Here is a 24,168-nt window from a genome sequence, read left to right on the forward strand (position 1 = left end):
TTTTATTTTATTCTTATTCTATTTTTTTAACTTTTACTCTTTCCTCTCAACTTTTTTTGATTATTTTATCTTATCAATATCTTTTTTAAAATATTTTTAAATTTTCATTATTATAGTCATATTTTATTCCTTCATTGTATTTAACCTTATTTTTTGTATATATCTAGGTTTTTCTTCTTTAAAATTCTGGGATATAATTTCTTCTAATAGATCAAAATGTACCCTAAATCTACCTCCAGCCTGATCACATTCTCTCCTCTTTTTTTCTTTTACCAACCAACTTATCTTATCAATTCCTTTTTTAGAATCTTTTTTAATTTTCATCTTTACAATCATATTTCATCCCTTCATCATGTTTACCTATAACTATATATATATATATATATATATATATAGGCTTTTCTTTCTTTGAAATTTTGGGAGGTAGTTTCTTCTAAGAGACCAGAGTACACCCAAAATCAAGGGGGTGGTTCTGTTTTATTCACCATTCATATGTATGTGTGTGTATGTGTATGTGTATGTGTATGTGTGTGTGTGTGTGTGTGTATATATATATATATATATATATATAAAACCCCCACCCCCCCATCAAAATCCTTGAGGAGAACACAGGCAGAAACCTCTTAGACCTCAGCCACAGAAACTTCTTCCTAGAAACATTGCCGAAGACAAGGGAAGCAATGGCAAAAATGAATTATTGGGACTTCCTCAAGATCGAAAGCTTTTGCACAGCAAAGGAAGCAGTCAACAAAACCAAAAAATAACTGACAAAATAAGAGAAGATATTTGCAAACAAGATACAGATAAAGGGCTAATATCCAAAAGCTAGAAAGAACTTATCAAACTCAGAACCCAAAGAACAAATCTAATGAAGAAATGAGCAGAAGACATGAACAGACATGCAGATGGCCAACAGACACACGAAAAAGTGCTCCACATCACTCGGAATCAGGGAAATAAAAATCAAAACCACAATGAGATACCACCTCACACCAGTCAGGATGGCTATAATTAACAAGTCAGGAAACAACAGGTGTAGGGAAGGATATGGGGAAAGGGAAACCCTCTTACACTGTTGGTGGGAATACAAGCTGGTGCAGCCACTGTGGAACACAGTATGGAGTTTCCTCAAAAAGTTGAAAATAGAGTTACCCTACAACCCGGTAATCGCAGTACTAGGTATTTACCCTAACAATACAAATGTAGTTATCTGAAAGGGGAAAGTGCACCTGAATGTTTTTAGCACCAATGCCCACAACAGTCAAACTATGGAAAGAACCTAGATGTCCATCAACAGATGAATGGATAAAGTTGTGGTGTATATACACACACACACACACACACACACACACACACAAAACCAATGGAATACTATGCAGCCATAAAAAATGAAATCTTGCAATTTGCAACAATGTGGATCAAACTAGAGGGTATTATGCTAAGTGAAATAAGTCAATCGGAGAAAGATAATTATCATATGATCTCTCTGATATGAGGAATTTGAGAGGCGGGGCAGGGGGTCATGGGGGAAGGGAGGGAAAAATGAAACAAGAAATGACTGGGGGAGACAAATCATTAGAGACTCTTATTCTCAGGAAACAAACTGAGGGTTACTGGGGGGTTGGGGGTAGGGATAGGGTGGTGGGTGATGGACATCTGGGAGGGTATATGCTATGTTGAGTGCAGTGAATCGTGTGTGACTGATGATTCATAGACCTGTACCCCTGAAGCAAATAATGCTGAATGGCTAGAGTACATTCATGTGACTCTATAATATTTTTGTATCATGGTGAGGAAGGTATTACACTAAAGGTCAAGAATCCTAATTCTGAAGTAAATGGAGAGATATTCCATGTTCATGGATTAGGAGAAAAATATTGTTAAAATATTGATACTACTCAAAGCAATCTACAAATTTAAAATTTAAAACATTCTCAATCAAAATACAAACAGCATTTTTCATACTACTAGAATAAACAATCCTAAAAATTTGTACAGAAGCACAAGAGACTCTAAATAGCCAAGGCAATCTTAAAAAGAAGAACAAAACTGGAGATATCACAATAATAGATTTCAAAGTATACTACAATGTATAACAATCAAAACAATATGGTACTGTCACCAAACAGACATAGATCAATGAAACAGAATATAAAACTGAGAAATAAACCCACAATTATATGGTCAGTTAATCTGTGACAAAGCAGTAAAGAATATGCAATGGGAAAATTAGTCTCTTCAACGAATGGTGCTGGGAAAACTGGACACCTACCTGCAAAAGAATGAAACTGGACCACTTTCTTACACAAAAATATACTCAAAATGGATCAAAGACCTAAATGTGAGACCTGAAACCATAAAAATCCTAGAAGAAAGCACAGATAGTAATTTTTGTGACACCAGACATAGCAACATTTTTCTAGATATGTCTCCGGTGGCAAGGGAAACAAAAGCAAAAATGAACTACTGGGACTTCATCAAGATAAAAGTCTTCTGCACAGCAAAGGAAACAGTCAACAAAATTAAAAGTCAACCTACAGAATGGGAGAAGATATTTGCAAATGACAACTGATAAAGGGTTAGTATCCAAAATATAAAAAGAATTTATAAAACTCAACCCCCCCAAAACAAATAACCCAATTAAAAATGAGCAGAAGATATGAATAAACACTTCTCCAAAGACATACCAATGACCAGACACATGAAAAGATGTTCAGTATCACTCATTATCTGGGAGGTGCAAATCAAAACTACAATGAGATATCACCTCACACTTGTAAAAATGGCTAAAATCAAAAACACAAGAAACAAGACGTGTTGGTGAGAATGTAGAAAAAAGGAACACTTTTGCACTGTTGCTGGGAATGTAAACTGGTTCAGCCACTATGGAAGAGAGTATGCAGGTTCATCAAAAAATTAAAAACAAAATTACCCTGTGATTTAGTAATTCCACTATTAGATATTTATTTATCCAAAGAATATGAAAATGCTAATTCATAGCATTATTTTTAATAGCCAAAGTATGGAAGCAGCCCAAGTGTCCATCCACATATGGATAAAGATGAGGCATATATATAATGGAATATTACTCAGCCATAAAAAAGGAATGAAATCTTGCCATTTGCAATAACTTGGATGGATATAGAGAGTATAATGTGAAGTGAAATAAGCAAGTCAGAGAAAGACAAATATCATGTGATTTGATTCATATGTGGAATTTAAGAAACAAAACAAATGATCAAAGAAAAAGAGACATACAAAAAATAGACTCTAAGCTATAGAGAAGAAATGGTTACCATTAGGGAGGTAGGGGGATGGGTGAAATGGAGGCTGGGAATAAGGAGTACACATATTATGATGAGCACTGAATAATGTATAGAATTGTTGAATCACTATATTGTACACTTGAAACTAATACAACACTGCACATTTATTATACTGGAATTTTAAAAATAAATAAAAAAATTTTTCTAATTGAATAAAAAGAATCCTCAGTTCTGGTTCCAATATTCTCACTAGCCATTTTATGGCCTCTGACCAATATCTTAAACTCTGGCCTTAGTTTCTTATGCCCATTTATAAATAAATGGGCAAGATTCATACTGACTTTAACAAATACAGCTGAGGATCTAATGGGGCAAAAACTAATTTCTTGAACTAAAACTTGCTAATGTATTAACAAAAAAAAAAAGATCAGATGTCACTCAGAACCCTAAGTAACAGGTGTATTGTAATGAGGCCCTTCTGGAAATAATGCCCCACCTTTGTCATCTAAATCATATGAGGAAATGATGGCACCATGTCAACTCATGAAGAAGTTATATTTACTTAAACAGGGCCTTTTAATATCTTCAAACTATATTATTTGAATAGTGCTGATTGACACAAAGCAGTCTCCTTCTAGCATTCAATGTGCCCAGTAACATAGCACATATTATTGACAAATATGAAGACAAATGTCCCTACTTTATATTTCTATGACACATTCAAGGTGATTTTTATTTTCTTTTTGAGATTTTCCTGTATTTTCCAGATGTTCAATAATGAACCTATATTACCTGTACAACTGGAAAGAAACACATCATTAAACTGATCAGAGTCTCATTATGCTACTATGTGTCTTAAAAACATGAACTCATCAGTCCAAAGAATGTGAAATATAAAAGATAGTTTTTCTAAAATCTAAATATGAGCCTGGGTGGCTCAGTGGGTTAAAGCCTCTGTCTTCAGCTCAGGTCATGATCCTAGGGTCCTAGGATTGAGCCCCGAATTGGGCTCTCTGCTCAGCAGGGAGCCTGCTTCCTCCTCTCTCTCTCTGCCTGGCTCTCTGCCTACTTGTGATCTCTGTCTGTCAAATAAATAAACAAAATCTTTTTTAAAAAAATCTAAATATGTATTTACTATGGACTTAAGAATATCAGGAGATCTCAAAGGGTGCACAATCAATTTATAAATATCTTTAATTCACTTAAGAACATATAAAAGATGATAAATATATTTTGGGGATTTCAGTGCTCACTGTAACTAGTGAGAAAAGAAATTAAAGAATTTTTTTCCTTCAGAGGAACAAGAGCAGAAGTTATCAAATGGTCAAGGACATTATGTCCATCTCTGTCATCTCAGAGAATAAAATTCTTGCACAAATGATATCCAGAAAGACGGGTGGCAGTGAACTGGAAGTGAGTGAGGTATTTAGTTGCGAGGTGGCCTGGGGACATTGTTAAGACCCTTGTCGCGCTGAGGACTCCATGCTGCTCTACCTAACCTACAATTTACAGAGTGTTACTCAACCCAATGCCAAGAGAGGGGACAGGATGAGGAATGCAGGATTGAAAAAAATAAAAGAAGTCCTTTTTTTGGTGTCAGATGTGAGAAAAACAGAACTGTACTGTAACAACACAATTCTTCTGCAGCTATTCACATAGCTGCATTCCTGGAATGTAACCATTTCTTGCTGTGTTTCTCTGAGCGACCTCTACAGGACTGGAGTGAGCACAGTGTCTGGTGAACCTGCTGTTTTACTGCAAGTAATTTACCTATAGAGATGATGCTGCTTACCTTCAGTCATGAGGAATGAAATCTGAAGAGGGGGTTAGATTAGAAGAGTTGAAAAAGGATGGAATGATTTAGCACAAGAAGGAAGTTAGCTGTAAGTACATAGTTAGAGCATCTCAGGAAGTTTCCATGAATGGCAAGCAGAAATGAGCATCAGTGGAACAGAAATGGAGATTAAACCAGCTGACCTCTAAGGTACCATCCAACCTGGAGAGCTAAGCACCAAAGGCCTATGTTTAAAGAACATGGACAACTACAGAGCCAGCTTGAAGGGATTCTCATAAATCAAAAATGACACAATTTGAACATCAGAACAAAGAACAGCTGCAATAGATTGAAATTCATGGACCTTTTCTTTTAAATATTTATTTATTTGTTTATTTTAAAGAGAGAGAGTGGGTGGAAGGGGCAGAAGGAGAGAAAGAAAGTCTTAAGCACACTCCATGCTGAACACGCAACTCAACCTGGGCCTCAATCCCACAACCCCGAGATCACAACCTGAGCCAAAACCAAGAGTCAGATGCTTAACCAACTGCACCACCCAGGTGCTTCCATCAACTGTTTTTAAATCCAAGAATGTTGAGTGGTTACAAGAGGGAAAAAAAACTAATTTGTCAATTTGGGATTATTATTTTGAAATCCATTGCTTTGAAAACTAGTTAAGTAAAGTGAGAATCAAATGCTTACCCTCAAGATAACAAAACAGTTAATGATAGGAACTTCTTCCTTGAGGAATCATTTCAGCTAATACACTGAAGAATGATAGGATCTGAACATCACCATTTTGCAACTCCTAATGATCTAGGCAATGATCATCAATGACTGCTCACATCACAAGACAACAGATTTTATATATCTCCTGATGGAAGTACATAACATCCCTTATCAAATACTCTTCACATACACATGCACACACACACAAACTAAGTCTGATCAAGCCTCTAAATTTAACTAGTACTTTATAGGAAACTGAGGAAAAGAAATATGATAAATGGGACACAATACAAAATACACAATACAAAAAATCCAACTGTAATGGTGGGAATGCAAGCTGGTGCAGCCACCCTGGAAAAGGGCAGGGAGGTTCCTCAAAAAGTTGAAAATAGAGCTACCCTACAACCCAGCAATCACACTACTGGGTATTTACACTAAAGATAAAAAAGTAGTGATTTGAAGGGGCATGTGCACCCAAATGTTTATAGCAGCAATGTCCACAATAGCCAAACTATGGAAAGAACCTAGATGTCCATCAACTGATGAATGGATAAAGAAGATGTGGTATATCTATACAATGGAATACTATGCAGCCATCAAAACAAATGAAATCTTGCCATTTGTGACGACATGGATGGAACTAGAGGTATTATGCTGAGCAAAATAAGTCAATCAGAGGAAGACAATTATCATATGATCTCTCTGATATGAGGAAGTTGAGAGGCAGCATGGGGGGGTTGGGGGGTAGGAAAGGAACGAATGAAACAAGAAGGGATCGGGAGGGAGACAAACCTTAAGAGATTCTTAATCTCACAAAACATATTGAGGGTTGCTGGGGGGAAAGGGGTAGGGAGAGGGTGGTTGGGTTATGGACATTGGGGAGGGTATGTGCTATGGTGAGTGCTGTGAAGTGGGTAAACCTGGCTATTCACAGACCTGTACCCCTGGGGCTAATAATACATTATATGTTAATAAAAGAAATTTCTAAATTTTTTTAAAAATCCAACTATAAGAAAATGCTTAGGATAAACTACTCCTTTTCTTTAATAACTGAAAGGAAAAGGGAAGAGATGGGGTGGCCTATAGATTAAGAGAGACTTGAGAGACATATAAATCCAATTGCAATGTATGGCTCCTAACATTCCAAGAAAATCAAACTCTAAAAAGAATATTTTGTTTGCTGCCCGGGTGGCTCAGTGGGTTAAAGCCTCTGCCTTCGACTCAGGTCATAGTCTCAGGGTCCTGGGATTGAGCCCGACATCAGGCTCCTGCTCAGCGGGGAACCTGCTTCCTCCTCTCTCTCTCTCTGCCTGCCTCTCTGACTACTTGTAATCTCTAACAGATAAATAAATAAAATATTTTTTTAAAAAAAGAATATTTTGTTAAGAAATTTAACAAATATGAACATGGGGCACGTGGGTAGTGCAGTCAGTTTAGCACCCATTCTTGGTTTTAGCTTGGGTTGTGATCTTAAGGTTGTGAAACTGAACCCTACATCAGTCTCTGCTCTCAGTGCAGAGTCTGCTTGAAATTCTCTTTCCCTCACCTTCTGCCCCTCCCACTCATGCTCTCTCACTCTTTCTCTCTCTCTAAAACAAATAAATCTTTAAAAAAAAAAAAAGAAAGAAAGAAATATAGCAGGGGCACCTGGGTGGCTCAGTGGGTTAAAGCCTCTGCTTTCGGCTCAGGTCATGATCTCAGGGTCCTTAGATGGAGCCCTGCCTCTGGCTCCCTGCCTCCCTTCCTCTGCCTCTCTGCCTACTTGTGATATCTCTCTCTCTCTCTCTCTCTCATATAAATCAACAAAATTTTTTCAAAAATAAAATAAAATTTAAAAATAAAAAAAGAAATCTAGCAAATGTGAACATTAATGGGATATGTTATGGTATTAATAATTTTTTGATTTTTATATGATAATAGTATGGTTTTACTTACCTTAAAATGTTTGTCTTTTACAGACACATTAATTATATGTATTAATTAAAATATTATAAATTAATTATATGCTCTCTGTGATTTGTTTCAAAATAATGTAGGATAATTAGGGATGTAGTAAATGTGAGTAAAAGCGAAATAAGATTATGCATTGTCAATTATTGAAGATGGGTGATGTATATACATGAGGGGGTAAGCATATGCTTGAGAGAGAAAGAAAGAGATAAAAGGATGTGGCAATCTTCCAGGCCATGCTACCACAATGGAACAAATGTCCCAAATGAACAAAACCATAACTTCTTGGTTTAAATGCTACTAGAATATCATCAAAGAGTACACAGAATAGAAAGAGAGAGATAAAAGGGACATAACAAGAACAGAGGCACTTTCAGAAGTGTAGGGGGCTGAAGCACACGGGTGACTCAGTCAGTTGAGCACCTGACTCCTGGTTTTGGCTCAAGTTATGATCTCCGTGTTGTGAGATAGAGCTCCACATCAGGCTCCGTGCTCAGTGGGGAGTTTACTTAGATTCCTCTCTTTCTCCCTCCATTCTGCTCCTCCCCTGCTTGTGCATTCTCTCTCTCTCTCTTCCCCTCAAATAAATAATTAAGTAAATAGTCATCTAAAATTTAGAAAAGGGAAGTATAGGGGTCTAAGGAAAATCATATTTTTAATTTCACCAGATGTGTTATATTTTTACAATAAAGGCATAGCAGTGTTTTAAAAACAGAGGGTTTTATTATTATTATTGTTTTTATTATTACACATACAGAGTTTTTATTATTACATGTTTTTATTATTACACATACAGAGAGTTGATAAAGGGCATCTATATAAAAAAAATAGCTAAAGAGAGTCAATTATTATATGGTTTCACTTATTTGTGGAGCATAACAAATAGCATGGAGGACATGGGGAGTTAGAGAGGAGAAGGGAGTTAGGGGAAATTGGAAGGGGAGGTGAACCAAGAGAGATATGGACTCTGAAAAACAATCTGAGGGGTTTGAAGTGGCAGAGGGGTGGGAGGTTGGGGTACCAGGTGGTGGGTATTATAGAGGGCATGGATTGCATGGAGCACTGGGTGTGGTGAAAAAATAATGAATACTGTTAAGCTGAAAATAAATAAAAAATAAATTAAGAAAATAAAAATAAAAAGGCTGTTAAAAAAAAACCCTATAGCTAACATCATATTTAATGTTCAAAGACTGAATGCCTCTCCCCCTAGGTTGGATAGAGGCAAGAGTATACACTCTCACACTCTTATCCGACACAGTATGAGAAGTCTTAGTCTGTGCTATAAGAAAAAGTAAATAAAAGGCATACTTCTGAAAAGGAAGAAATAAATTTGTCCCCATTCTTAAGATGACAAGATTGTCTATATAAAAAAAAATCTAGGGGGAAAATATCTATGAAAAACCTTCTCAAACTAGTAAGTGCATTAGAAAGCTTATAAGATACAAGATGTTGAGAGGCAATTCTGGGGTGCCTCACTGGCTCAGTCAGAGGAGCATGAGACTCTTGATCTTGGGGTGTTGAGTTCAAACCCCATGTTGGGTATACAGATTACTTTGGGGGAAAAGAAAGAAAAGAAAAAGAGAGGCAATTCTGCTTGGATTTCTCATTATTCTGTGCATCTTTCAGGCAGAGACCCTCACAGTTTTTGAACTAGACTGTTTTTTCAAAGATCTTGGGCAGCTGAAATAAATGGTGTCAGCAATGGGGATCTAGAGCTTTTAGAGAATCAAAAACATTAGATGCATTTGGTTCAGCTCCAAGCAGCCACCACTCTACTCAGAACAAAATGTAATATAAAGTCTTGTTTACTGGCATGTAGCTGCCCTTTCCTTCTCAATCCTGATCCCTCTCTTCCCATCCATTCCTTCTACCCAGATGCTTTTTTTTTTTTTAAAGACTAGGGTTGGGTGCCTGGGTGCCTCAGTTGGTTGAGCTACTGCAGCTCAGGTCATGATCCTGGAGTCCTGGGATGGAGTCCCACATCAGGCTCCCTGCTCAGCAGGGAGTCTGCTCCCTCTGACCCTCCCCACTCTCAGGCTCTTTCTCTCTCTCTCTCTCTCTCAAATAAATAAATAAAATCTCTTAAAAAATAAAAATAAAAAGACTAGGGTTTAAGCAAAGATCTTCCTCTCTGCAAGTTGAATATATGTCTGTATGTGCCCACCTGAATATGCTAGGGAACCTCAAGAGTGAGAACCTCAAATTTTTATGACCATCCTACCTGGACCCTTGTAAGGGCTCCATCAATTGATGGAGTCTGAACAAGGTTCATAATGCAGGAAGGAAGGTAAAGTGACCTTATGGGAGGGGCCCTCTTAGTTGATTCAACTGCTACTGTTTCTATATCTGAATTTTAGGTAGGAACTTATGGGTTGTGTGCTGGTGTCTCCCCAACCCGTAAGTGCCAGAGGGCATCTTCCCAATAAAAAAGAGCCTCACATAAAAATGGGTTAGTGGGAGAAATTCTTCTACCATTTGCTACCAGTGGGTGGGTTAGGATTTAATGCAAATCCCTCTCTTCTCTCATGTCCAAAGGCATTCACTATAAAGATGATGTGCATTTGGGTGGTTGGCAAGTTAGAAGCCTCAATTTCAATGGCCCTGATGGGGAGTAACACATCCCTTCTAACAGAGAAGGCTGGTAAATCCCAGTAAAAGTCAGGGGGTTGATAACAAGTAAAGTTTCTTGGAACTATGAATCAAAAATGATTCCTATTCACAGAGCTCGATCCTTCTGAAAGTCAAGGAAAAACTGTTGTCTCTCTGCTTCCCTCCCTCAAAATGGAAGCCTTATTCGGCTCTTTGGAAGCAAGGAATAGTACATGCTTCATTTGGGCATTCTACTTGGTCCTTTCTATAGCTGTCCCATAAAGTGATATCATTTGAGTGTAGTACAAAACAACAGACTTCAAGGAAGCTCTATGGCAGGCTTTGGCACGCTCACTACCTTGGGGTTCCGTATCTCTAATAACCACTTTGGACCAAAAGTCTCTGTGACTGACGATTTTGTTGAAAAAAGCTTCTGGGAAAGGGAAGCAGCCTCCATGAGGAAGTGACTCTGGGGTTTTGGACTCAGTGCCCCCCATCAGGGTTACCAGGTGCACCCCTTCTGAAAAGCAGCTATTAGCTTGCTACAGAGCTGTGGTCAAAACTGAATGAATGGCCCATGTAAGCCTTATAAGTCTCTGGCCCAATATCTCATTTTTGGATGACTCAACTCAAACTCTATGACTGAAAATGTGAACAAGGCTCACAAAACCTTGATACATCATCAAATGTAAATGATACATTCAAGAACAGCCAGCCAGGCCCCACAGACAGCCAGGCTTCACAGAAAAAAAAAAGAGGCAGCTATGTCTCTGAGGGAAATTTTGCCATCCACTCAGTCATGTGAGCTATTTTACTGGCTCATTGGACCAATTCACAGACTCCCCTAAATTCTGAGCCTGGTTTGGCTATGCTAAAACTCAGTGGTTTCCACTGACTGCAGCCACTGTCCAACCTCAGTGCTAGCACTGCAACTCCAAAAAGGAACATGGCACTTCCACCCAGAGGACTGAACTCAAGGTCCTTCTCAGGGCTCTGGCTAATACTGCCTGATGAACCTTGCTTTGTGTTTACTGACTCTTGGGCTTTTGCCAGCGGCCTAGATACCTAGGTCTAGACCTTTTCAAAGATCTGCCACTTCGAAAACTACAGATTGATAAATTAAAGACACCCCTTTTGAGGCTATGAACTGTGAAAACAAATTACAGCTGCTGACTAAACTTTCTGGGGCCCTCATGTAGGTGCCCACAGAAAGGTCCCATTCTCTGATGGGACTACTCAGAATCAACTGCTAACTGGGCCTGCACTGCTCTTGCTGCTATTATCATGCTGCCTGGAGCCATCATAACACATCCACCATCACAAAAAAGTCACTAAGGGAAGGGCTCTGTTTCTGTGGAGGCTCCCTCTGCATTCCAGACCTGTGACTCCTGTCTAAAGTTGGCCTGGCTGTCTCTGGGCCAACAGACACTCAACATCCCTGCCCCACCCCCTCCCAACCTCATATCATTTGAGTGTAGTACAAGTTATTTCTTGATGATGCCTCATCACAGATGACACTTTATCAGGTTATGGTGCTGTTGTTTCAGCCCAATCAGCCAACCACAATCACTCTGTTGTGACCCCCGAGACCACTATGTGTCACATGTTTGGTTTTGTGGACAATTTGCAACTTGACCATAGTACACCATTTATTAAAAAAAAACTTATTCACAATGGGCTGACGAGGTACTCAGTGGATCTTCTGTACTCCCTGCCATCTACAGGCATTTGGTATTCTTTTTTTTTTTTAAGATTTTATTCATTTATTTGGCAGATATTACAAGTAGGCAGAGAGGCAGGCAGAGAGAGAGAGGAGGAAGCAGGCTCCCTGCTGAGCAGAGAGCCTGATGCGGGACTCGATCCCAGGACCCTGAGATCATGACCTGAGCTGAAGGCAGAGGCTTAACCCACTGAGCCACCCAGGCACCCGGCATTTGGTATTCTTAAGCAATGAAACAGCCTTCATAAACATTGACTTGAAAAGGTTTTTAACCACTTCCTTGGTATCCTGGTCTGCATACCTTACTAAGGCAGATGGTCACTAAAATGTGGCTGTCCCTGGAGAAAAGATCATTTCTTATCTTCCACATCCTAGGTAAAGATCAGGATGAAAGCTTGGCAGTTTCTTAAAGAGTTAAGCATATGCTTATCATAGAGCTCAGCAAATATAACTTGTAGGTATGTACCCTAGAGAAATAAAAACTTGTGTTTTCACAAAACCTGTACATGAAAGTTTATAGTAAGCCTATACATAATCACCTATACATAGAAACCCAAATGTCCTGCAATTGGTGAATGATAAAAATTATGTCATATCCATATAACAAATAAGTATTTATCAAGAAAAGAGAACAAATTATTGCTAAATGAAACAATTTGGGTGAATCTCAAAGGCATTTCGCTAAGAAAAAAAAAGCATTTTCAAAGGTTTCACTCTGCATGTTTCCACTAACATGCCATTCATGAAACAACAAAACTACAGTGATGAAGAATCAACATGGAGGTTGCCAGTGATTAGGGATGGGAGGAGTGTGTGGCTAAAGTGGAGTAGAATGAAGGAATTTGGAGGGATAGCAAAACTGTTCTCTAGCTCAACTATCCCAGGGATTCATAAGTCTGTACATGTATTAAAATTCATAGAACTGTGTACCCAAAAAAAAGTTAATTTTACTGAATGTTAATTGAAAAAAAATAAAATAAAAGAGGGGAAGACTATAGTCACCAAAAAATCTCAATTTTTTAAATTCTTTTTTTAAACTGAGATAGAACTCTCATCATATATATTAGTTTGAGGCATATAATATAATGACTCACTATTTGTATATATTGTGAGATGATCACCATAATAAGTCTCATTAACATCTGTCAACATTGACAAAAACAGTTCTTTCTTGTGATAAGAACTTTTAAGACCACTCTTTTAGAAACTTTCAAATATGCAACACGGTATTATTAAGTATAGTCACCAGGCTGTACATTATCTTCCCATGATATCTTGTAACTGGAAGATTGTACCTTTTGACCACTTTTACCCATTTTACCCACTCCCCACTTCCTGTCTCTGGCAACTTCCAGTCTGTTCTCTGTATCTATGAGCTTGGCTGTTTGGGGGGTGAAGCTGATAATATGTCAAAGATATAAAATAATTAACCAAAATGTCAATTTTAAAAAAGACCAAGAAATGTCTGTGGAAATGTTCCAGATTAAAGATGACTAAAGAGATATGACAATTAAATGCAATATGATCCTAGGTCAGATCTCATACTGGAAGGGGAAAAATATAGCTAGAATGCTTTATATTAATAAAAAAAATCACTGTAGTTGCAGGTCTAAGCATACTCAAGACCTAGAAAAAATTGATTAGTGAGCTTAAGTTCCATTCTTCTAACCCTTTCCTATATCAATTAATAGATTCAATTAAGTATTCATAATGTGCGTTTATATACAGGGCAACAGAAAGTCCTGCCCAAAATCTCGAACTCTTCTAATTCTACCTGAAAAAGTATCTACTCACTCCTCTTCAATAGTTTGCTGCCATAGAAACATTAAAATTTTTGATGGCTTTTAAGAGTTACTTGCTAGTTTTTAAAAAAGCTGTCTGAGATTATTTTTCTAGTCCTCACGAAAGTCATACATTTTATAACATTGTACAACGTCCAGATTTACAGATATATTCTCAAGTCAGCTCATCTTAAAGAGATAGTTTGTGTTTTTCTCAAGCTGGCAAACTTTTCCTCCCAAGATATGTATAATGCTGTTACAAGGAACAGTAAATCCCAATGCTAACTGGCTCACTTAATAAAGATCAGTTATAGACTCATTCATCATAGATTGATCAGCACTTCAGCTTTATTCTTCTGTGACTGTCTTCGTTCTGCTTTTCTCCTGATAATCCATTTTGTCCTCAGGCTGCCTTCCATCATAAGAGGCAAATGTCTATCAAAAGCAATCAGGGCTATATGTTTCTTCAATCATATTCAAAGAAAGAGAAAACACTATCATTAAACCAAAATATTAAACAGAAGTCCCAAATGTCACTGACTGTATACCTGACATCATGCACTATCTTTGAATCAATCTCAGCCAAAGACTAGGTACTACACACTATCAAAGAAGAACAGATGTTGGGGAGGACATTATGTTGTCTGCAATGATTTTTTTTCTCTATTATAGATCTCTCTCTTTACTTAGTAATCATTAGCCACCATTTATTTCATACATACTGTAGGCTGCCTCTTCATATCCTTACAGCCAGATCAAACTCCAGGGAACTAAGTTGTATATTCCAATTACCTCATTTAAGGAGCTTTGTTGTAAACATTATTGGAAAATAGGGATGACGGTAAACCATTCCACCAAACAGGAGGGCCGGTCAGGGCAAAACAGCAGCTCGGGCCACTCAAACAGCAAATCTAATGGTTGTGCCCTCTGAAGTAAGGATTCTTGCTCCCTTCTCCTGTTTGGTGTTCCCCCATCTCTGTCCCAACTCCCTGAGAGAGGCCCTCTCTTTTGCTTCCTACCACACCAGCATGGGTTCCGAGCCCTCTAAGGCAGAGCTCCCCGGCGCACCTCCTCTCGAGCCAAGAAATGCCTGCTTCAGGAGAAGCTCCATCCTTGGCTTCCTCAGCGTCCTAGGAAGCTCACACGAAACCCTGCCAGACAACATCGGCCTTAAGAAAAGACAGTCTCTTCAATAAATGGAGCTGGGAAAACTGGGCAGCTATATGTAGAAGAATGAAACGACCATTCTCTTACACAGTACACAAAGATAAACTCAAAATGGATAAAAGACCTCAACGTGAGACAGGAATCCATCAGAATCCTAGAGGAGAACATAGGCAGTAATCTCTTTGATATCAGCCGCAGCAACTTCTTTCAAGATACGTCTCCAAAGGCAAAGGAAACAAAAACGAAAATAAACTTCTGGGACTTCATCAAAATCAAAAGCTTCTGCACAGCAAAGGAAACAGTCAAAAAAACAAAGAGGCAACCCACGGAATGGGAGAAGATATTTGCAAATGACAGTACAGATAAAAGGTTGATATCCAGGATCTATAATGAACTCCTCAAACTAAACACACACGAAACAGGCAAACACATCAAAAAATGGGCAGAAGATATGTACAGACACTTCTCCAATCAAGACATACAAATGGCTATCAGACACATGAAAAAATGTTCATCATTAGCCCTCAGGGAGATTAAAATTAAAACCACATTGAGGTATCACCTTACACCAGTTAGAATGGCCAAACTTAACAAAACAGGAAACAACATGTGTTGGAGAGGATGTGGAGAAAGGGGAACCCTCTTACACTGTTGGTGGGAATGCAAGTTGGTGCAGCCTCTTTGGAGAACAGTGTGGAGATTCCTCAAGAAATTAAAAATAGAGCTTCCCTATGACCCTGCAATTGCACTCCTGGGTATTTACCCCAAAGATACAGATGTCGTGAAAAGAAGGGCCATCTGTACCCCAATGTTTATAGCAGCAATGGCCACGGTCGCCAAACTGTGGAAAGAACCGAGATGCCCTTCAACGGATGAATGGATAAGGAAGACGTGGTCCGTATACACTATGGAGTATTATGCCTCCATCAGAAAGGATGAATACCCAACTTTTGTAGCAACATGGACGGGACTGGAAGAGATTATGCTGAGTGAAATAAGTCAAGCAGAGAGAGTCAATTATCATATGGTTTCACTTATTTGTGGAGCATAACAAATAGCATGGAGGACAAGGGGCGTTAGAGAGGAGTAGGGAATTTGGGTAAATTGGAAGGGGAGGTGAACCATGAGAGACTGTGGACTCTGAAAAACAATCTGAGGGGTTTGAAGTGGCGGGGGGCGTGGGGGGGGTGGGAGGTTGGGATACCAGGTGGTGGGTATTATAGAGGGCACTGCTTGCATGGAGCACTGGGTGTGGTGAAAAAAAAAATGAATAATGTTTTTCTGAAAATAAATAAATTGGGGGAAAAAAAAAGAAAGAAAACGCCTCGAAATCAGCGGTCTGTCTGACAGGCACTCTGAGGCTCCCCCTCAACAGCAAGGTATCTGGCCTTTTGGGGGTGCCTACCCCCTGTACTCGCATCATCTTTACTGGATAAGATAAGGAAAACGAGGCCCTGAGGGGTAATTTCCCCAATTCTCATAGCCAATAAATGGAAGTGGCAGGATTCAAACCCATCAGGGTTTGTGTTACTCAATACCAGAGTCTGACCCACCCGGTGACCCCGCGGAAACTTTCTTCTGCGTCGGTTAATCAGCCGCGGGTAGGCGCCAGGGAAAGCGGAGAGTTCAGCAGGGGTGACAGCACGCGGGGACCCTCCTCTCGGAGCAGAAGCGGAAGCGGAAGCGTCAGCGGGCTGTAGCTATGGAGATGCGAGGGGTGGGGCCTCCCTGAAGAAGCGCGACCTTTAACCTGCGGCCGAGGTACGTCAGAGGCGGCCGCAGACGGAAGTGCGGAGGCGGCGGCAGGTCTGCCGGGCTGCCGGGCTGCGGGGCAGTGGCGCTGCCGGGCTGCCGGGCCGCCGGGCCGCGGGGCTGCGTGGCCACTACGGGCCGGCTGCCATGGAGGTAACGGTGCCGGGGCGGCTAGAGTGGGACCGGGGCCCACCACCTCCCTGCCGGGCCTTCCCGCGCAGCGGTTCGGGACTCGGGGGTGGGCGCAGTGTGAGGGCTTGGCAGCCTCCCCTCCGCGCCCCGCAGCCCGGCTCTCCCCTCGTCTCTCCCTCTTGCCCCAGACTCAGCCCCTCGCGATTATCTGGCTCTTTTACAGCCAGCTTTTATACGATTTCCCACATGACAGACCCCCTCTTTTCTAGTTCTTTCTCACGTAGGAGTTTCCTATGCTTGATTCCACGGAAAGGCTTTTACCTATAAAGATTCCAGCGTTCCGTCTGTGATTAGGAGAAGAGTTTTGACATCTGGGTTTGATTTTGTTTTGCAGGATCCTGTTCAAGATGGGGTGGCTTCACCAGCCACCCCTGGGACCGGGAAGTCTAAGGTGAAAAGAATACAGTACTTTATTAGCTGGCTCACCGAAGGGTGGAGGGGTGATGAATGGAGAACTTTGGCATGGGTAGAGGGCTGGCCTATTTAAAAGAAGTCCTTCTCCAAGGGATCTCAATTTTAATTCACACAGTAACCAGTCTGTTGTTTTTTCGTTTTTTGGTTTTGTTTGTTTTTGAAGTTCCCTGCTATGGAAAGAGTTGACTTTTTGTTTACTTCCTGCTCCTGGTTAGCACTGCTGAGAGATTCTGCAGTTTTTCAACAATTAAAGCAATCTAATTTATGAGCATTTATATAGTGTAGTGGAAAGAGCAGTGACGTAAGTAGGATTCAAGGGACTCTATTCTGTAGGCTTCTCCAATGTAAAAAAAAAAAAAAAAAAACCTGAATTAGGTCATTTTTATGGTCCCATACATTTAATGCTCAATGAGTATTAACCACTAATGGTTTATTGCTTGCATACTAAGTCTTTGGCACTTACCTGAACACTTAAATGAAGTAACTACTTCATTTAAGCTCCATGGTAAGCGTAAATGGTCAGTTAGGTACTTATTTATCCAGATTTTACAGATGAGAAAACTGAGCCCAGGGGCTAAGTAATTCCCTGATTTCTTAAAAACACTTACTGCACCCTAATTCTTCTTGTTACTCTAATTATGCTTATGTGTTTTCATGTAGCCAAAGACTGATTTCAGCCTTGAATAGGATAATTTTTACAGCTCCAAGAACTATAAGTAGAATTAGTCCCAGTCCCCTAATTTTACAATTAAATCAAAACCCAGAACGTGTCTTAACGTAAACAAGAATATATGTACAGAAGAGGATATGTGTTGGTTTTTTACATTTCATAGTAATTGCTTAACTAGTAATTGTTTAGTTGAAGTTGCATTTGCTGCTGCTTCAAAATATGGTTTAACTGACAAAGATTTATTCAGTAGGATGTTTTTAGGAGGGCATTATGTTTATTTTGTGTGTGTATGTGGTATAATAGAAACATGAGTTATAACAAACTGGTAACATCATTACACCTTTCAGCTGGAAACATTGCCCAAGGAAGATCTTATCAAGTTTGCCAAGAAACAGATGATGCTAATACAGAAAGCTAAATCCAGATGTACAGGTATTAAGTTGAAAATATTCATCTTCACCACAATCTCATTGAAACACGGTTAAAAATAGTAGGTTTTTAATAGTATATTAGCTTATTTTGTTTACCGGTATATCCAATAAAATCATAATTATAATGAAGTCTATATTATTTAGCATTTTAACCATTTGCCTTTGATTTTTTTTTTTCCCCATTTCACGTCTCTAAACTGTAGTTATCTTTGAATTATTAAAATAAAATCAGGGAAGAGGATCTTAAAAAAATTGTTAAAATTAAGCACATTTTTTTTTTACTTCATTTGGATTGTATATTGATCTGAAAAAGCATTTTTTTTCCTAGAGCAATCAGTTGAAATGTTAGAGACATAAGGTTGTGAGCCCAAAGAGGCAAAAAAAGTCCTCAAGTAAAGTAATAAAAGATTTCCATTCCTGGAATGTTGAAGTATATTTATTTGCTGAAGTTGATTGATTGCTATTCACCCTTATATTCCAAAATGATGTAGATATTAGTATCCTTTTTAATATGTGTGGTGAGGCCATGAATTTCCAATGATTAACGAATGTAAACTGCCCAGCCTTAAAGCCGAGATTTATTTTCTACTGGAAAAGGTCAAATTGTGTTTAGGGAGGTTGGATCAGCTTGTGTTAAAGAGAGTAATGGATTTAGAAAAGTGTTCTAGGCTCCAGACCTAGACATGAGTTAATGAAATAGGTTAGCATTTATGCTTAACGTGAGGTTAGTTGTTGCTTTAAGATTATACAGTAAGAAGTTATTTACAGCTAAAATAATATGTCTGGGATTTGCTTCAGAAGTATCAGGATGGGTAAGAAAAAAGGAAAAGGGAGAAGTAAATATAGGTTGGGATGAAATAAGAATCCATGTAATAATTGCTGAATTAAGGTGTTGGGTGTATTAATCATGAGTTTTTCGTAAGAAAAAGGAAAGTAAAATGTCATACTAGGTAAAGTTAATACTTTCTCAAAATATCTGCTATTTAAATGTATTCTGATTTACAGTATTTTTTAAGAATATACTTACCACTTCAGATAATAATTTCTTCATTTCTGAACTAGTTTTTTTTAAATAACTATTTAGAACTGGAGAAAGAAATTGAGGAATTGAAATCAAAGCCTGTTGCTGGAGGAACTGATGATATTATTAAGGTAATGCAATGGTTGCAAATATCGCTTTAATCTTTATGTATTGAGTTAGAGGAAATGTCTAATGACAAACCAGATTTCCTTTAAAGCTGTCAGTCTGCCAGAGCCGTCTGGCTTTCTGTCCCTTTTTTTCCACTCCCTCCCTGCCCTTGGTTAAGTTTTTTACCTCTGGTTGCCTGTCAAAAGAGTTAAATGACCCCTTCGTCCCTTTCTGTTCTAAAATGAGTATTTGTTCCTCTCGTCTTCATCCCACATACTCTGTAATTAGGGGGTTGCCTTAATCACAGCCCTGCTCTTCCCTCTCCCCCTCAGAAGACCCATGCTCAGGAATTTGATGATGGTTTTTAGGTTGATAAATACATATAATCTGTTAATAGACCTATATCCCTGGGTGTGACTACTGACATTTATAGCTGTTTGGGGAAAGAAATATTCACCCATTTTTCTTATCTTCATATTCATATTCAGACCAAATCCCCTTGCCTGGACAACCAGTGGCAGCACTGTTCTTCAGGTCTTTTAACTTTAGAGACTCTTCAGTTTTCCTGTTTCCTTTATCCTCTACATGTGTCAGCCACCAGTGACTTCTCTTTCTTTCAGGATAGTGCTGCAGTTTATCAGTATGCTTTTTCCATTTCTATGGCTGTATGCTAAATGCCTCATGTCATACTTGACTTTTTTAATACCTCCTTAACCAGGCTCTCTTTTCTCTGTTAAGTTTTGCGTGCTCTTACCAGATCATAGGGTACTATTTTTATTTTGGTACTCCCTGTCAAAGAAGGTTATCCTTATTTATATGCCCTTAATCCTGACTGACAGCCTCCTCACCCCCAGTTTGGCCTAACCTTCTTTACAGTTTCTTTTACTTTTCAAAGCTCTGCAGTAATTATTTTCCTTTTTTGTATTTATAATTTGAGTCTTGATACCTGTTCTTTGATTATACATTTATAAATAATCATATTCTTTTACTAAGGGCCTGTGAGCAGTGTACAACTGAAGGACTGCCAGAGAGTTACTGTAAGAAAGCTTTAAATCCCGATGCATATTATGCACTTGCTTTGTTCTTTATTTAGCTAAGACAGCATATAAAGCTTGCACAGTGTGCACAAATACCATTTGGATTCACAGTGTACTGATTTACTTAAGTATTACTGAATTCATAGTAGTTTTCTTTGCTTATTTGGTCATTTTGTATTTTCTTAATCAGTGATAGCTAAAGTAAAACTACTTGATATTTACCTAAGAGTGTTGACTCTAGAGCCAGACAACCTGATTCAGATCTTTGGGTCCCTGCTCTGCCATATGGCCATAGCTAAGTTTCTTCCCTTTTAGCTCCTTCACCTGTAGACTAGAGAAAATAATAATACCTACTTTTCATAGAGGTGTTGCATTTTGAGTTAATACATGCTTAGCACTTAAAATTGCATCTGTCACATAAGTCCTCAATAATTAATTATAGGGACACCTGGGTGGCTCAGTTCGTTAAGCATCTACCTTTGGCTCAGGTCATGATCATAGGGTCCTGGGATCAAGTCCTGCATTGGGCTCCCTGCTCAGTGGGTAGCCAGCTTCTCCAAGAACTCTCTTGCTTCCCCTGTTTGCGCTCCCCCAACTTTGCACCTACTATCTCTTACTATCTCTCTATCTCACATAAATAAATCCTTTTAAAAAATAACTTATTGTAATTATGTTACTGGCATATTTTGTTTGTTGGTGTATTTAACACATACACACCAAAAGGGGGGTTTTGTATTTGAAGAGAGAACCACGGAGGCTTCTTTCTAATTTAGTATCAGTTAACTCTTAGCCCTTGAAATACTTGTTATACACTTGCATTCCAGAATATCTAAATATCTGCCCTGTATTTCCTTCTTATCCCCAATTGGTGTATTCTCCCTTTCTGTCAAAACTACTGAAGAGGAGATTAGAAAATTTGTCTAAGTTAACGAGCATTACTTTTCAGGTTAATTTCATATTAAAGCATGTTACCCTCACCACTCAAGTTTCAGAAAGTAACTTAGTTAAAATTCATGGGAACAAAACCTTTGGCTTGTAATTCTAATGAGAGAAGTACTTCGGGGAGTGATTGAAAGAGATATATATCAGTTATTCCATTGCTATCTGTAATTTTTCTGTTTTAGAAAAATCCTATACTGTGATGTAATGTATTCTCTACACCTCTGGAAAACTTCTTGCCAAGTTTTATCTCTTCATTGGGAAAAGTACCCTGGAAAAATGTGGCTCTGCATACAGAACTTCTGTTTTTCATATAATCTTAAAAATTTATGTCTTTTAAAAAAAAGTTTTAATTATAATTAAAGTTTCTGTAAATCATCTTATTTCTGGTAGTGATCTTCTAGTGCATTGGGATACATCTAAATTTTTATTCAAAGCTGAATGTTTGACATTTATTTTAAAAATAGGAATAATAATCCATATTTTCCATGTCAAAATTTGAAGTGAACTTACATGCTGCTTCCAAAGGCAAGGGGAAGGTGAAAACTGCATGTTAAGAGAATGGAATTTCTAGTACAGTCATCTTTGTTACTATCTCTTTGCTGGAATCAAATCTATGTTGGCTGTTCTCAGTTAATGGCCTCTCTCTATCTCCTAAATCTAATAAATGTATTTAGGCTTCCCCTGATATTTAGCAATCAGAAGTTTATATTGCAATGCATTATGTAGTGTGAAAAACTAATTTTAAAACTAAAATTGTTTTAACCAAAGTAATATACGCATGTATTTACAAGTAATGCTAATAACTAAAGAGCTTATTATGATACTAAGTAACTTGTGGGTATTATTTCTGTTTCTAAATAATATGGTTATACTGCTATTCCTTGACTTATTCGCTTTAGACATTTAGTTATTAATTTGCCATTACAGCAGATGAAAATTTAGCTATCTTTCATAGCAACTCCTACTTTAGAATGGTCAAAGCGATCAGATAATCTTTCCTATTTTTTTCCTGGACCACCTCCTTCTAGAGCCTTCTGTCCTGCACTAATTTGTTCTTGTCATTCTCTGTGTCTGCCGCAGTGTACCTGGAACTGGCCTTGTGCCGTGATCCTGTGAATTTCTACACTGCTTTCCTGTATTGGCCCCTATTTGCTAGGTGATAATGTCATTGACTTTCTTGGTTAACCTCATCTTTGTAGAGCATGTCCTTCAATCGCATCCTAAGAAGGGATGAAAAATGTTGTCAGCCCATATTTTAAAATAGCTTTAATCTGCCCTTGTCTGAATAATGGCTATAACTTGATAGAAAACTCTAAATTTTCTGCATTTTTTTTTTTTATTAAACAAAGTTTTTCTTTATTTCATGTAAGTTCAGAGGCAAGCAGATCTAGGGTGATAGTGGACTAACACTTCGTATTTTAACATTTATCTAGATTTTAACCTTTAGAATTAACTTTATCTGGATTCATGGTGAATTAGACTTAGGATTTTCCTGTTTGTAAAGTCCTTGGATATTTGTATCAAGTTATGCAAATTTTATAGAATAACTTGGGAATCCCTTCTTATTTTGTCTGAACAAGTTCATACGTAATTGGATAATCTGTTCTTCGAAAATTTGATGGAATCCACCTGTAAAACTTCCTTCTGTTTGGTAGACAACTTTTAAACCACTAGTTTGATTTTTAACTGGTTGTAGTGTTAATTGCGCTTTTTAATTTTTTCCTTGAGTTAATGAAGCTGTATTTTTCCACCAACTTTTATTCCTTTCACTTCACTTTTTATTATTGTTGCCAAATAATTGTTCATAATATTCTCTTTATCTATTGTATCTCTGATTTATATGTAGATATGTTTTATTTTTATTTTTATGATTGTGACTTCTGTCTTCTCTTGGTCAGTCTTATTAGTTGTTTCATTAGCATTTTTTTTTTCAAAGAACTGACTCTTGATTTAGTTTCTGTTTCATTAACTTCTGATCCTGTTTAATTTCTGCAGAGAACAAACCTGTCTCTGAGGAAGACAGGACACGGGTGATTTCTTGCCTATTATTCTAACCACTTCCTGTTCAGATTTTCAACCTATCCCCAATTTTTAATCCCATACATTATACTTACCTTAACAGTATCTGGGGCCTCCAGTTTCCAAGCATTTAGTTTTCTAGAGTATTTGCCAGCTTCTTATCTATGTTTCCTTGTAAAGGTACTGTAAGTTATACTTTTCCTCTTTCTAATTCAGTTCATCCTTCACTTTTCAGTTTTCAAAAAATATAGTGAAATTTTCCATATCCTCACCTCTTTTCTCCTTTTCTCATTGTTCTTTGGTATAGACCTTTTTAAGTCTTTTATCCTTACTTTAGTGTGGTTTAGAAAAAGCAAAGAGAAAATTGTGCATGTGGTCAATCCACCATATTTAACCTCAGGCAAACAAATCATCCTGTTCCAAAACAGGCATTGACTGAACGTCTGGATGCCCTTCTTCTGGAAAAAGCAGAGACTGAGCAACAGTGTCTTTGTCTGAAGAAGGAAAATATTAAAATGAAGCAAGAAGTTGAGGTAAGGTGACCGTTTGAGGTTAGTTTTTTTAATTTGTTAACTAATATACTCATGAATTTTAGAGCTAAGACCT

General features: G+C 38.1%; 1 protein-coding gene across 1 annotated transcript in view; it reads left to right on the top strand.

The window, feature by feature from the left end:
• The first annotated feature begins 16,829 nt into the window (after positions 1-16,829).
• The window catches only part of GCC2 (GRIP and coiled-coil domain containing 2), a 57,336-nt gene continuing 49,997 nt past the window's right edge, over positions 16,830-24,168 (top strand). Inside the window, exons 1-5 of the mRNA XM_044263788.1 lie at positions 16,830-16,881; positions 17,255-17,311; positions 18,352-18,436; positions 19,520-19,587; positions 23,991-24,095. Of these exons, the coding sequence (XP_044119723.1) occupies positions 16,876-16,881; positions 17,255-17,311; positions 18,352-18,436; positions 19,520-19,587; positions 23,991-24,095 (321 nt within the window). The 5' untranslated portion in view covers positions 16,830-16,875. The remainder of the gene's footprint in view (positions 16,882-17,254; positions 17,312-18,351; positions 18,437-19,519; positions 19,588-23,990; positions 24,096-24,168) is intronic.

This window comes from Neovison vison, chromosome 8 (assembly GCF_020171115.1).
Source record: "Neovison vison isolate M4711 chromosome 8, ASM_NN_V1, whole genome shotgun sequence".
In the NCBI taxonomy this organism is placed as follows: domain Eukaryota; kingdom Metazoa; phylum Chordata; class Mammalia; order Carnivora; family Mustelidae; genus Neogale; species Neogale vison.